The 12,102-nt window shown below is 45.9% G+C and overlaps 1 protein-coding gene across 2 annotated transcripts in view; it reads right to left on the bottom strand.

The window, feature by feature from the left end:
* Positions 1-12,102, bottom strand: part of CPNE5 (copine 5) — a 131,301-nt gene that overhangs the window by 65,422 nt on the left and 53,777 nt on the right. For both annotated transcript variants that reach the window (XM_083509438.1, XM_083509437.1), the window contains exons 6-7: positions 11,592-11,668; positions 2-61 (exon numbers count right to left, since the gene is read on the bottom strand). In XM_083509438.1, the coding sequence (XP_083365564.1) occupies positions 2-61; positions 11,592-11,668 (137 nt within the window). The remainder of the gene's footprint in view (position 1; positions 62-11,591; positions 11,669-12,102) is intronic.

Below are 12,102 nucleotides of genomic sequence, written 5' to 3'. Positions count from 1 at the left end.
CCCATTGGAGACAGATGGCATAGGCTTCCCGGTTTTGGAATGTAATGTAAAGGCTCCCATCCTGGAAAAGGGGAAAGGAAAGAAAGACGCCTAATTCCTACTGATTCCATACTTCTGTGCGCGTGCTCTCTCTGTGCATCATTTCCTGTTCATCCAATGCAACAGTATAGACTGGAATTGGTTCTGATGTCCTGTCCTAAATATGGTGGTTACTAGCTTCAAAGCTCTGTGTAGCTTTGGACCAGGACACTTAAGGGATCATAGACTTCAATACAAACATTCAACACATTTAGTTAGGTTAACTGCCTGCGGCGAAACAGAAAGGTGTCCCCATTCTCCCTTGCCAAAGCCTCACTTACCAGGATCATGAGGCAGTTGCGACTTCCAGTGAGGTCTTGTGAAACTCTTGCGAGATCTTGCACAGCACTCACAAGATCTTACCAGAAGCCACTGCTTCTCCTCTCTTCTCTGGTGGTGATGGCATGGGTGGGTGGGAGCCCCATGTGGGTGCTGCCCCACAGAAATCCACCACCATATACAGCTGCCTCAGTGAACCTCATGGGCAGACCAGCTCTGTGTGGAGGCTCTTCTGCACATCCCATAATCAGCTGGAGTGGGAAAAGCTGGAAAGGCCTTTTTGAAACATACCAGATGCTAGTGAGTGAAAGCTGCAGTCTAGTCTCATGTTGAGTTTCCCATGTGTTTGTTTGTTCCTTGCTTGGTTCCTGCTACATCAAGCAACTACTTACATGATCAAAACTATGCTTGCAGATCAAATATTAGAAAGGCAGGGCTTTCATATCACTTCACACGTCAGCTCAAATAGCAACCTTTTGAGTTCGTGGTAAGTAACCGAGCAAAAAGATATACTGAGCAATTACATGCATGTGTGTGACTCAGACCTCAACCTAATAAAATAATGGCAAATGACTCAAGATATCCTCCCAGTGAAGCTACTGAACAGTGAATCAGACCCCTGGTGCAAAATGGAAATTCCAATATGGTCCTTGTTCTCCCTGAGCTCACAATGGGACCCTCTTGGATCCCATGTCAAAATCACTGAGCTCAGAGACGTCTAGCAGTGAAGTTGCCTTATTAGCTCACAAATAGCCTCTCATTAACAGCAGGCAATAGGCTGCTGTATTGGGGAGAAACTTCTGGCTGTGTTTCTCTAGAACCCTGCTTTTTGTCCGTAAGCACTCACCCCACAAAAATTCTCACTTCTTGAAAACCCGCTACAGACTCTGAGGGAAATTGCATTCAGAGAGATAACATCATGACAGAATCTGCACGCTTGCCAATGATCAAGCATGCCGTGACCTTGACAAAAGTTCGACCCGGGCTCTGGAATTCAACTTAGCAACTTAGTGTTTGTGCGTAAGTTGGAGACACATTGCTGCCATGACGAGGTTGAGCTCACCGCTCCAACCTCTCCCAGGCTGCTAAGAACAGTTAAACCTTTGGACGTCCCCTGTATTCCTTGGTTTGGGGGCCACAGCTACAGAGACTGTGATCAAGTCCCCTCCTTTACTAATGCAGCTTCCTTGATAACATTTATAGAACCTGACTCTAATATTCCTTCCTCCTCTCCCCGAATGCTCGGGAAGAGCCATGGCTCAGAGACGCATCTGGAAAGCAGCAATTTCTAATCATTTTGGGTTTCCTTCCACCCTGCAAGGACAAGAGACTGTCCTGTATTTCACAGGTAGGAAGGAGGGTAGACACAGGATTGTTTCATCATAAACAAATGATGATTTCATTGAATCAGTCTGAGTCAAAATGGTCTGATATGGAACAGCAGAGGCCAAAGTGATAGTATTTTGGGGACCAGCGGCAACACCTTTCTGAAGAGTGATGACTTCTGCCAGGATTTGGCATTTTTCAGCTATCAGCTGGCTTTTTGCCCAAGACCAAGGACATTCACAGGTAGTGTACTCAAGCATCACTGTTGCCCATTTAGTACATAATCCTAAACCATAGTTTAGTATATGGGAACAAGCCTTAGTTAGCTCCAGGCACACATGCTTCCCCCTCTCCTCTTCTCTAATGTGGGTGCAAAGAGGAAGCAAGAAGCAATGTTACTGCTTTTCAATTAAGCAGAGTTCCTTGTGTCTTGGGAAAACTCTACGGTGATTTTAAATCAGCCTTCCTCAACCTGATGCCCCCAGATGTTGTTGGACTAAAATACAGTGGTACCTCAGGTTACAGACGCTTCAGGTTACAGACTCATTTAACCCAGAAATAGTACCTCAGGTTAAGAACTTTACTTCAGGATGAGAACAGAAATAGTGCGGCAGCAGCAGGAGGCCCCATTAGGTAAAGTGGTACCTCAGGTTAAGAACAGTTGCAGGTTAAGAATGGACCTCCAGAACGAATTCAGTTCTTAACCCAAGGTACCACTGTACCCATAAGGCCCAGCTACTAAGGACAGCTGAAGGGCACCAGGTTTAAATGCTGTTTTGCTCAAACAAGCCAGGATCAAACTGTGGCATGCAGTCTGCTTCCATGTCATTTATTACCTCATACCCTTTCCTATTTAAAGAGGGCTCCAAGTGGGTTACACATATTATTATATACCTATCCTCTTTGCTGCTCTTTTTGTGATGTCAGCAGCACAGGAAAAGAGGGGGAAATGCCCTGCTTCTACTGTGAAACTCTGCCAGTTCCTGCTCCAACTGGAGGGCTGAGATTACATTCTGAGGCTCAGCAAGGCTTTTTTTTTGTCTATCCACCACCAGCCTCACGTTCAGGCTTTGGTCACCATGTAGTCAGAGTGATGGTAGGTGGCAAAGGAGTAGAGATGACGGATCATCACAGCTGCAGCTACTGACAGTGAAGTGAGGCAACCTCTCTCCCTACCAGCTGGAGAGAGCATTGATTAAGAAAATTGCAGAGTCCGAGGACATGGATTTGCCTGCTGCTGTTTCTCCCAGAAGAGGAGGGGAATTTATCCTGCACTTGCATTCAGTGAGCAAGAGTCAGCCTGATCAGCTTCCAGCAGCACCGGTGTGGCTATTAATATAATGTATTTTGCTCTATTGAACACCCACTCTGAGCCCCAATACCTACATGGTGATCAACTCTCCATCAAAGGACAGAGGCAAGAGAGGGTCTGGCCCTAAAACACAAAGAAGAAGAAGAAGAAGAGGAGGAGGAGGAGGAGTTTGGATTTGATACCCTGCTTTATCACTACCCTAAGGAGTCCCAAAGCGGCTAACAATCTCCTTTCCCTTCCTCCGCCACAACAAACACTCTGTGAGGTGAGTGAGGCTGAGAGACTTCAGAGAAGCGTGACTAGTCCAAGGTCACCCAGCAGCTACATGTGGAGGAGTGGAGACGCAAACCCGGTTCACCAGATTACGAGTCCACTGCTCTTAACCACTACACCACGCTGGAGGGAGGGAAATAGGCAGGACTAAGAAGAAATTTAGGATCAGCAGCAGGTTCAAGGTAAAGGATCACAGAAGATACAGGACAAATAAAAACAGGTAGTCAAGTCAGGGGTGATATAATTTAATGTGAAATGATGTTGTGAAGAAATGGTTAGCCAGCCTACTACATCCAGTATTTTCCTGCGTCTCTTTCAGGGGCTGTGGGGAAGATGAATCCAAGAATGGCAAGGCAGCCAAGTCAGTCTCAGTTTGCCTCTTTATGGGTCAGTAGGGCAAGGCCAAGCTTCCCAACAACACCCTGGCTGCCTTCCAAGGTCAGGTCAATCCATATAACCATGTTTTGGGTTGCTGAACATTAGCATTATGCAATTTGCAACCAAACCATCGGTACTGAGAGGAGACCACTGAGAATACGAGCGTCAATGCTGCTGCAAAATATGCACATATCCAGGAGTGTCAAGCTGTCTCACACAACAATATTCTATTTTAATGACACTTTGACCACTTGCCCTGTTTTCTGCCATGCCATTTATGTGAGATCCAGGTTGAATGAAGCGGGAATTATGATAAAAATTGATATATAAGAAAATATGGGGAATATGATAAGATGCAGTTTGAAAATAATATCTGGGGAAACCACAGAGGGGTGGAGGGAAGTCCGAGGATTCCGAGAATCCTACTTGTAAAATGATTAAGATTTGTGTATGATGACAAATGTTAAAAGCAAAAATGCATAAACAAAATAGTAAAAATATATGTGTGTGAGATCCAGATTGAGGGGCACAGCGAGGCCACATCCTATCCAATGGCTCAGCAGATTGCCATTGGATTTCAGAGCTGACTTGCTCACTGCCTTCACGATGAAGAAAATGCACAAAGTCAAGCCCACGGCTGTGCATGTTCTAGAAGTCAGTACAGATGGCAAGAACTGGAGATCCCTCTCCATGCTTGTCACAACAATCAGCTGCAGCTTCCAGGCATGCCTACGAAAGCTGGGCTAGTGCAGAACATCCACACGCACAATGGAAAACTCCAGAGGCAGTTATTTGCTTCCTTCTGACTTGTACTGCTTGCATGGGTGAGCAGGTGGGTGATGTGGCAATGGGTGGCAAGTGGGGATTGCTCCCAGGTGGCTTCAGAGTCACTGCCTCATCTGCCCATCCATCTAAGCAGCACCCATGAGAAGGATGCGTGGAAATTATTCTCCCACTTTGCTACTTCCCTAGAGCTATTATCACTTTGCTCAGTCCTGGCACGGTTCCCACAAGTGACAGCTGAGGATCACTCCCCCTGATACCTTGCTACCTCCAGTGGGGGAAGTGGAGCCCCCAGCCAATTGCATTTATCTCTAGAGCAAGCAGAGTCTTCTTCTTCACATTCTGTGGAGGAACAGGAGGAGCTAGCTTGATTCTATGCATCCCCTCATTAGGAAAGCACATCAGCTACCTGACTGAGTAGCTTCTACTTAACTCTCCCATTGCCTGAGATGTACTGAACTTGCCCTTTGGAAGATGCATAGCATGATTTACTTGTGCACTAACATCTCTCAAAGCAAAGGGGTGCACCCAATGTGCCAAACACATTTGGAATTGTGAAGAATGACTTCTGTAATAGAAATCGAGATTCAAGTGACAAGTGACTGTCATGAATGGAAACCGTGCTGAATCCAGGATGTGGGAGCGGGGTGGGGGGGGAGGAGGAAGGATAATGAATCATTTATCCTTGGTTTAAAAAGTCAAAAACTCTCAAAGCACAGGCATCATATGAGGAGAGGAGAAACAATCTTGAATTAGCTTAGCTGGAAACTGTGCTTAAGAAATCTGCCGCTATTTTACTAGCATGGGATTTCAGAATCAGCAATGAGGAGAGGCCCACAATTGTGACTGGAAAGGTCAGAAAAGCTCTCCAGCATGCTGTTCCCACTGCCTACATGTCCCAGACCTTTGCTGGAGGAGGACATCCTGGCTGTGAAAAAAGCCAATTAGAGCTAGAGGCCGACTGCAATAAGTGGCTGCAAACTCATGACAATGGCCAGCAAGGTGTGTTGGAAATGCAGAATCTGCCCATGCCTTCCATGCTGTTGGACTTTGTCAAGGCACATCTTCTGATGAGGCAAAAACACTAAATGGGGAGCAGTAGAAAGCCCCATATGGTGACATCCTAAGGGAAAAACATATCCGGATGTCCAGTGCAGTTCAGTATTAAGACCTGAGACATTCCTGTCCCTTACCATAAGTTGCCTTGAGGCCTTGTTGTGGGTGATTAATAAATTGAATAAATATAAAACAGTACTTTGTAAATTACCAGTGGTTTAATAGTTAAATGCTGATCACAGACGTTGACCATAAATCTAACTGTGTATTTGTGCATCCAGGGTGGGGTAGCAGGTAGAGTTTAGATTTTCTACTTCACACACCGAAATTTATTATGTTTTATTGTGTTGTTATGTGTGCTGGAAGCTGCCCAGGAAGCAGGGGTAACCCAGCCGGGTGGGGTTATTATTATTATTATTAGCTGCCCCCCTGGGTATGCTGCGGATGGGTCTGTGGATTAATAATACCAAACGCTTCATTCTGTGTTCCATTATCACTTTCACTGAAGCAACTCTCTAACTTAGTAGGCTGCAAACACAGAGGCCAATTACGTTCTGCCTCCCAGGAGTTGGCTGTTCCCAGGCCACCCTCTCCTTCGTACTATTAGCACCAAATCACAGACTAGGAGATGAAAAGGCAAAGTGCTGTGTCAGCAGCTCCTGCATCTTCTGTCAAAAATATGCCTGGTACCTGGAGGGAGAGGGGGGAAGAGACACATGCCAAAACATGGGTTCTGTAGCTGTGCTTGAAAGGCCTGCTCACACCTCCTGGAGATCCAAGCAGAACGAAGATTGTGCTGATGTAGAGGTACATCTTCTGCTCCCCTCTGTGTTTGTTATTAAATCAGTGCAGTTGCTGGTTTGCCGTGAGCTCCCTGGCAGCTCGCCGGCTCTGCCTGTTGCGGTCCAACCAGTCTGGCCTAGGAAGGGTTGCTGTTTTCATGGAGGATAAGATTATATTTTACATGTCTAAATACTAATTGATGAGGAACATGAGCAGAGCATGTGCTCATGTCCTGCTTGGGGGTGCTTCCCATAACATACCCTCCAATACGGCGTGGCCCAAATCTGGGACACCATCTTCCAGGTCTGAAATCCTGTGTGAGTCACATGGCACACATGTGTTCTGGGGCACTGTGCAAGATCGCATACCCGGCAAATGCTTTTTTCAGGGCGAGATCTCAGCCTGAAATTGTGCGAGAACAAGGGGTCCAAAATGGCCTCCGTACTCTAGCAGGGAAAAATGGGATGTCCCTGTTTTTCTGGGGCAGTTGACATGTATGCCATAAGTATTTGGTTGACCATTGTGAGAGCAGAATGCTTGCCCAGATAGGCCTGTGGTTTGATCAAGCAAAGCTCTTCTTACGCTGTTCACCTGTTTACATTATACATTTAGAGTGCATCCATAAGTTGCACAATGCTTGGAGTCTTTAGCAGCCATAAGTTAAAGTCAGTCAGTGCTGATTCCAGTTTGCCTCCAGGAGCTAAGCTAGCTCTGCTCATGCTAATATCAAGACCTTATGCAAGGAATGAAGGTGGTCTTCCATGATTTCATCTCTGGTGTCCTCAGGCAAGTCACAGGCTTGGATCCTAATAAACAGGAGTCTATTTTGAAGGACTGTCAGGAGACAGTCCTCTTTCAAAGGTGTCCTCTGTTTGCTTTAAAGATAAAGAACCATAAAAATGGAGAGCAGGAAGTCCCTTGGAATTGCACGTTGGCAGTCTGCGCAGGCTGTCACAGCAGTCACAGGTGTCCTTCCTATTATGTCAAGATGTATTTATTGTAATTATTTCTAAATTTGCATCTATATACATAAATCACCATATGTAGTTTTATGGCATATTAGTATCTTATTTTGTCTTCTTTTTTGGGTGATGCAAATCCTCTCTACTACCTTATTTTCTCCCCACCACTGAAAAACATCGCAGCGGAGTTGGAGAATCCCCTTGAACAGTGTGGAAAGAGCCACAGGAGGCTGCTGGGGAAGGAGGAAGTGCAGTATGTTTGTGGGGTGGGGAGATAAAGTCCTTTCCCCACACGGTTCTTTCTGCTGACAGGTCTCAGGATCCAAGTCACTATGCCCCAGTCTTTATTCCCCTGCCTATAGAATGGGAATAACAATGACCTATATTACAGGGTTCCCGTGAGGCAGAAACAAATGAGAATTGGGAGTGCATTTTTTTACACATGAGAAGAGCAGTGCAAGGATTAAATAATGATTTGGAAATCTGCTTCCCTTTATTGTTTCTTTATACCCAGTCAGGGTCGGCACTTTGTACCTGCTGCTTCTCTAAGGAGAAAGCATGGGGTTCTGACTTATTTCCAGCAGTAATGATAATTAATTCCACAGTGGGTTTCCATAATTCCCCCCACCCACTAGGATGGACTGCCTTGCTCCTTGCAGTCACCCTCCCGTGGTGCTTTTGAATTAAAAAGCAGCTTCTCAAAAGACAGAAAAAGTGAATCTTTTCCCCCCACTGTATGAATCTTCATTTCCAATTATGTCTGGCAATTGGAAGTGGTCCCTTAGCTTGGGTTGCCATATTTTTAAAAGTAAAATTCCTGACACCCGCAAAGTTGCTGAATTTTTTTTTAGGAGACCACCAAAATTGTTGAGCTTTTCTTTAGAAACCCACCCAAATTGTTGAGGTTTTTTAGTTTTGGGGAGACCTCCCCCCTATTGTAATTTCAAGCTTTAGGAGCTGCCATACATCCGGGTTTTACCTGACATTTTGCCACTTCGGCAACCCCCCCCCCCCCTGAAAACCAGGACATATTAGGAATTTTCCTGACCCATGGCAAGCCTACCCTTGGCACCTGCTGCCTTCCTGGGGCTCTGGAGGGAATGGAAAACTACATTTGTATGACTGTATTGTCAGAGTTTTGCACTCTCAACAGTTGCTTCCCATTGTGAGTTCAGAAGGGAGGGTCAACTGCAGGACACAGTCTGCATCCCCATGCCTTTCCTAAAAAACACCAGGACTTATCTAACATAAGATTTTGCTTGGCTGATATCCTGAAAGTTTTCCTAAACCTGCTTTGGCACTGGCGGAGAAAGAGGGGTGCAGCAGGTGCAGTCCACCTGAGGTGTCATCCCTGAGGGGGTGTGACACTGCCGCCCCGCCCCCATGGGTGGCTAGCCCCGCCCCCAGGTGCATAGCCGGAAGCCGGAGCAGCTAGCTCTGCCTCTGTGCTTTGGCCAACCTAGTGTCCTCTAGCTGTTTTGGACAATCACTCCCATCAGCCCCAAACCAGCTTCCCCATGCAGAATGGGGTTGATGAGAACTGCAGCCCAAAACTTCTGGAGGGCAACAGGTTGGCATTCTAAAATTTAAAAGCTACTACTGCTAGAAGGAAAAATGCCATTGAGGGAGAAGACTGGTCGGGGGGGGGGGTCGGAAGCTGAAGAGGTAACAGGGCATAGTGAGCTGGGAGAGTCTGAGGCAGAGAAGTCCAGAATCAGAGGCAGAAGCAGGAGAGGAGAGACCAAGAGGCAGAGATAAGTCAGGCTGGTGAGGAGTCATGAGTGTCTCCCTCTCCTGCTGCGACAGTAGTGGCACAGCTAGCGGCTCGTGTGCCTGGGGCGGTGCAAACACCCAGGGGGCAGGGCGAGTTGTCCATGGGGGTAGGACGAGCCAGGCAGGGTGCTCTTGGTGGAGCCTGCGAGAAGTCCACTTCCCCCTCTCAGCCACCCTCCAGCTGAGGGGGAGGCAGTGGGCTGATGTGAGCCCCATGCCGCCATTTTGAATGGCACAGTGGCTGTAGGAGTCTGCCTGCCTCCTCTCCCTCAGCTGCAGCGGGTGGACATGAGCTTCATGCCACCCAAAAAGGTGGCACAGTGGCTGCAGGTGCCTGAGCCACCGCATCACTCCCAGGAGAGATGCGTGGCTCGGTCGCATTGCAGGCCCCACGGCAAGTGCCGCCCCTTGAGTGTGCCCTGCCCCCTCAAGCTACGCTGCTGTAAGACAGGCTTTCCTGCCTCCTGATCTTCCAGAACCAGAAGAGGCATGAAAAGGGCAGAGGAGAGGTTGGCTTTACATAGGCACTGTCTCTGATTGCTTGGGGGAAACCCTGGGGCAGCAAGGACTTTCAGACTTGGCAACTGATCCATGGGGTCAAACGTACTGGGGATGAGCTGCAGTGTTCATTGGGCCAGATACTCTTCTAAGTCCGTGCAGATCATGTTCTTGCTAATAAAGAGTTAACTCCAACTTGAACAGTGCAATATACTGCCAGCTTGCTTCTGTCAATTGGCCAACAAAGGGGGGGGGAGAGAGATAACTATGTGGCCCATTGGGTAGATCCACTTCCCCATCTGTGTTTTAGAGTGCTCAAAACCTCATATCCTTACTTCTTCATTTACTATAGTTACAGGCCACCCCTTAGCCATAATGGCTGCTAAAGAAGAATTTATGGTTAAAGGAAATTCAAGTCCAGACAATTAATCCAAAACCTAACACAAGAGAAGAATCAGCAGGGCAATCAAAACAGAGCATCGAAATAAGTAAAACAGCACAGCAAAAAGGATTTGCTTAGTGTCAAACTAGATGGGACTTTACACATATTTTTAAGCAGTTAGCTTAAGACTAGCCATGTTTCAAAAAGCAGCCCTGGGACCCCAATACAAAATGGGATCATGGCACAGCTGCTATTGATTGTTTTTGAAACAATATCCTACTTTATTAAATGACTATGTACAAATCACAGTTTCCTGTGTCTGGAAAAAAAATGGGAAACTGCAGCTTGCTTCAAATCACGAGCAGAAGTTTCCATTTTTCTCTTTCATAAAATCTAAGGAGAGGGCATAAGCCTGAGACTGGCCACAGTGTATCATCCTAAGATGGGTTCAGCATTACTTTTGAAAGAGATAGATGGCATGTTAAAAATGAAAAATAAAAATAAATAAATGTAGGGCTGGAGGCAGTTGGAAATGCATTGGTTTACAGAATCTGCACCGAAAGTAATTTTGAGAAACTGGAGAACGGGACCAAAAATAATAACTTGAAATTCAATAAAGACATATGTAAAAGCATTATACCCGGGGAGGAGGGAGGAATCCTCAAAAATTATATTTGTTTTTCTAGAAATATGAAAGAAAACTAACCAAGATAGGCATTTCCAATACAAGCTAATGCAGATTGCAAATTAAATAAGAGGCAGATGCCACTGTGGGATGCATTAATGAGTCCAGAGAGTAGAAAGAAATGTGATAAATGATGTGGATTATATATATTAGCCAAGAGAAAAGGTTCAAGGAGCTGGATGTTATCTGTGGCACGCATATACATATATTCAAGTTTTTTGGAGAAAAATATATATTTAGCATTCCTAGCTCTCCATTCCCCTGCCTCCACATCAACATATTTGCTCAAAAATATTGTTGATTTCAGTGGAACTGATTTCCTAGTAAACGTGTTTAGCATTTAAGACACTGTGCGAAACCAAACATTAGATGTCTCCCTCTGTAAATGCTAGCAGAACTTATGTCATGTGGTTATGATTTCCAGAGGAGTAGCATAATGGCATTAGCTGTCACAGACTAAAGCCCACTTCTTCAGATGCATGAGGTAAAATCTAAAGGCTCATTCTCAGCACCCTCGCCTGTAATTCCCAGGAGTCTTTGGGGGGGAGCCGTGACTATTAAACCACTACAGAACTGATATGGAGTGCATATATGTGCATGATTTTCTCTTGTGCTTTCATTTAATTTGACTGGGCGAGGAAGAACACCTCGGCTGCAGGCTGCATCATGCATTAGCAGCAGCGCTAGCTCACATTATTATCTACTCAGCTATGGATCAGTCAGGAAACCTATACAGTGGCCTTCAGTAGCCTGGTGCTTTCCAGATGTTTTGGACTACAACTCCCATCAGCCATTGCTGCGCTGGCTGGAGCAGATGGGAGTTGTGGTCCAAAACATCCTGTAGGAACCAGGTAGGCAAAGGTTACACCAAAGGATCTCAAATAGGAATAAGACTTGTGTGATTTGATCCACTATTGGTTTGTAACGGCTAAAGCTTTCTGCCTAACTTTATAACTTTGCAGACAAAAAAAGCCCAACAACAACCCATCAGGCCCCCAGCAGATGTAGGGAGTGAGCACTCACATCAGTGGCTTCTCCAAGCGGCTTCCTGGTGACCCAACAATCTCACCCAGTGTGCAGAATGTCTGGCCAAGGAAATCCTGATGAAGGAAACCAATATAATCATTATGAAAGAGCACAGGTCCATTGGAGCTATTTCCTTCTGTCCAGGGATCCCTGGAAACTGAAGATGAGAAGATGGCCTGGTAAAACCCTTATCTATTCGTGGAAGAATCCAGTCAACAAATTCAACATTCCTGTGGGGCTTTCTTCATTTCAGTTAAATATAGAAGAAAAAGACCATGCACATCAATATTTCCTGTCTGATACAGTATATCAATATATTATTTTGCAAGAGGAAGAGCTGACTTGTTTTTTAAGGATGCTTCAATTTCCCCAAAGCTGCAGGAGAATTAAATCAGCCCTTCAGCCAAGCCGCATGGCTCCTTGCAACAGACGTTACTGGAGCAACGGGAAACTGAACTAAGAGGAAGTGGCTTCCTTACCACACCAATAATCCCCGAACTGGCCCCAT

Source organism: Podarcis liolepis, assembly GCF_965112155.1.
Source record: "Podarcis liolepis genome assembly, chromosome: 6".
NCBI classification, from domain to species: Eukaryota; Metazoa; Chordata; class Lepidosauria; order Squamata; family Lacertidae; genus Podarcis; species Podarcis liolepis.
Note: the sequence above shows the minus strand (reverse complement) of the source record. Positions and strands in the feature narration are given on the sequence as shown.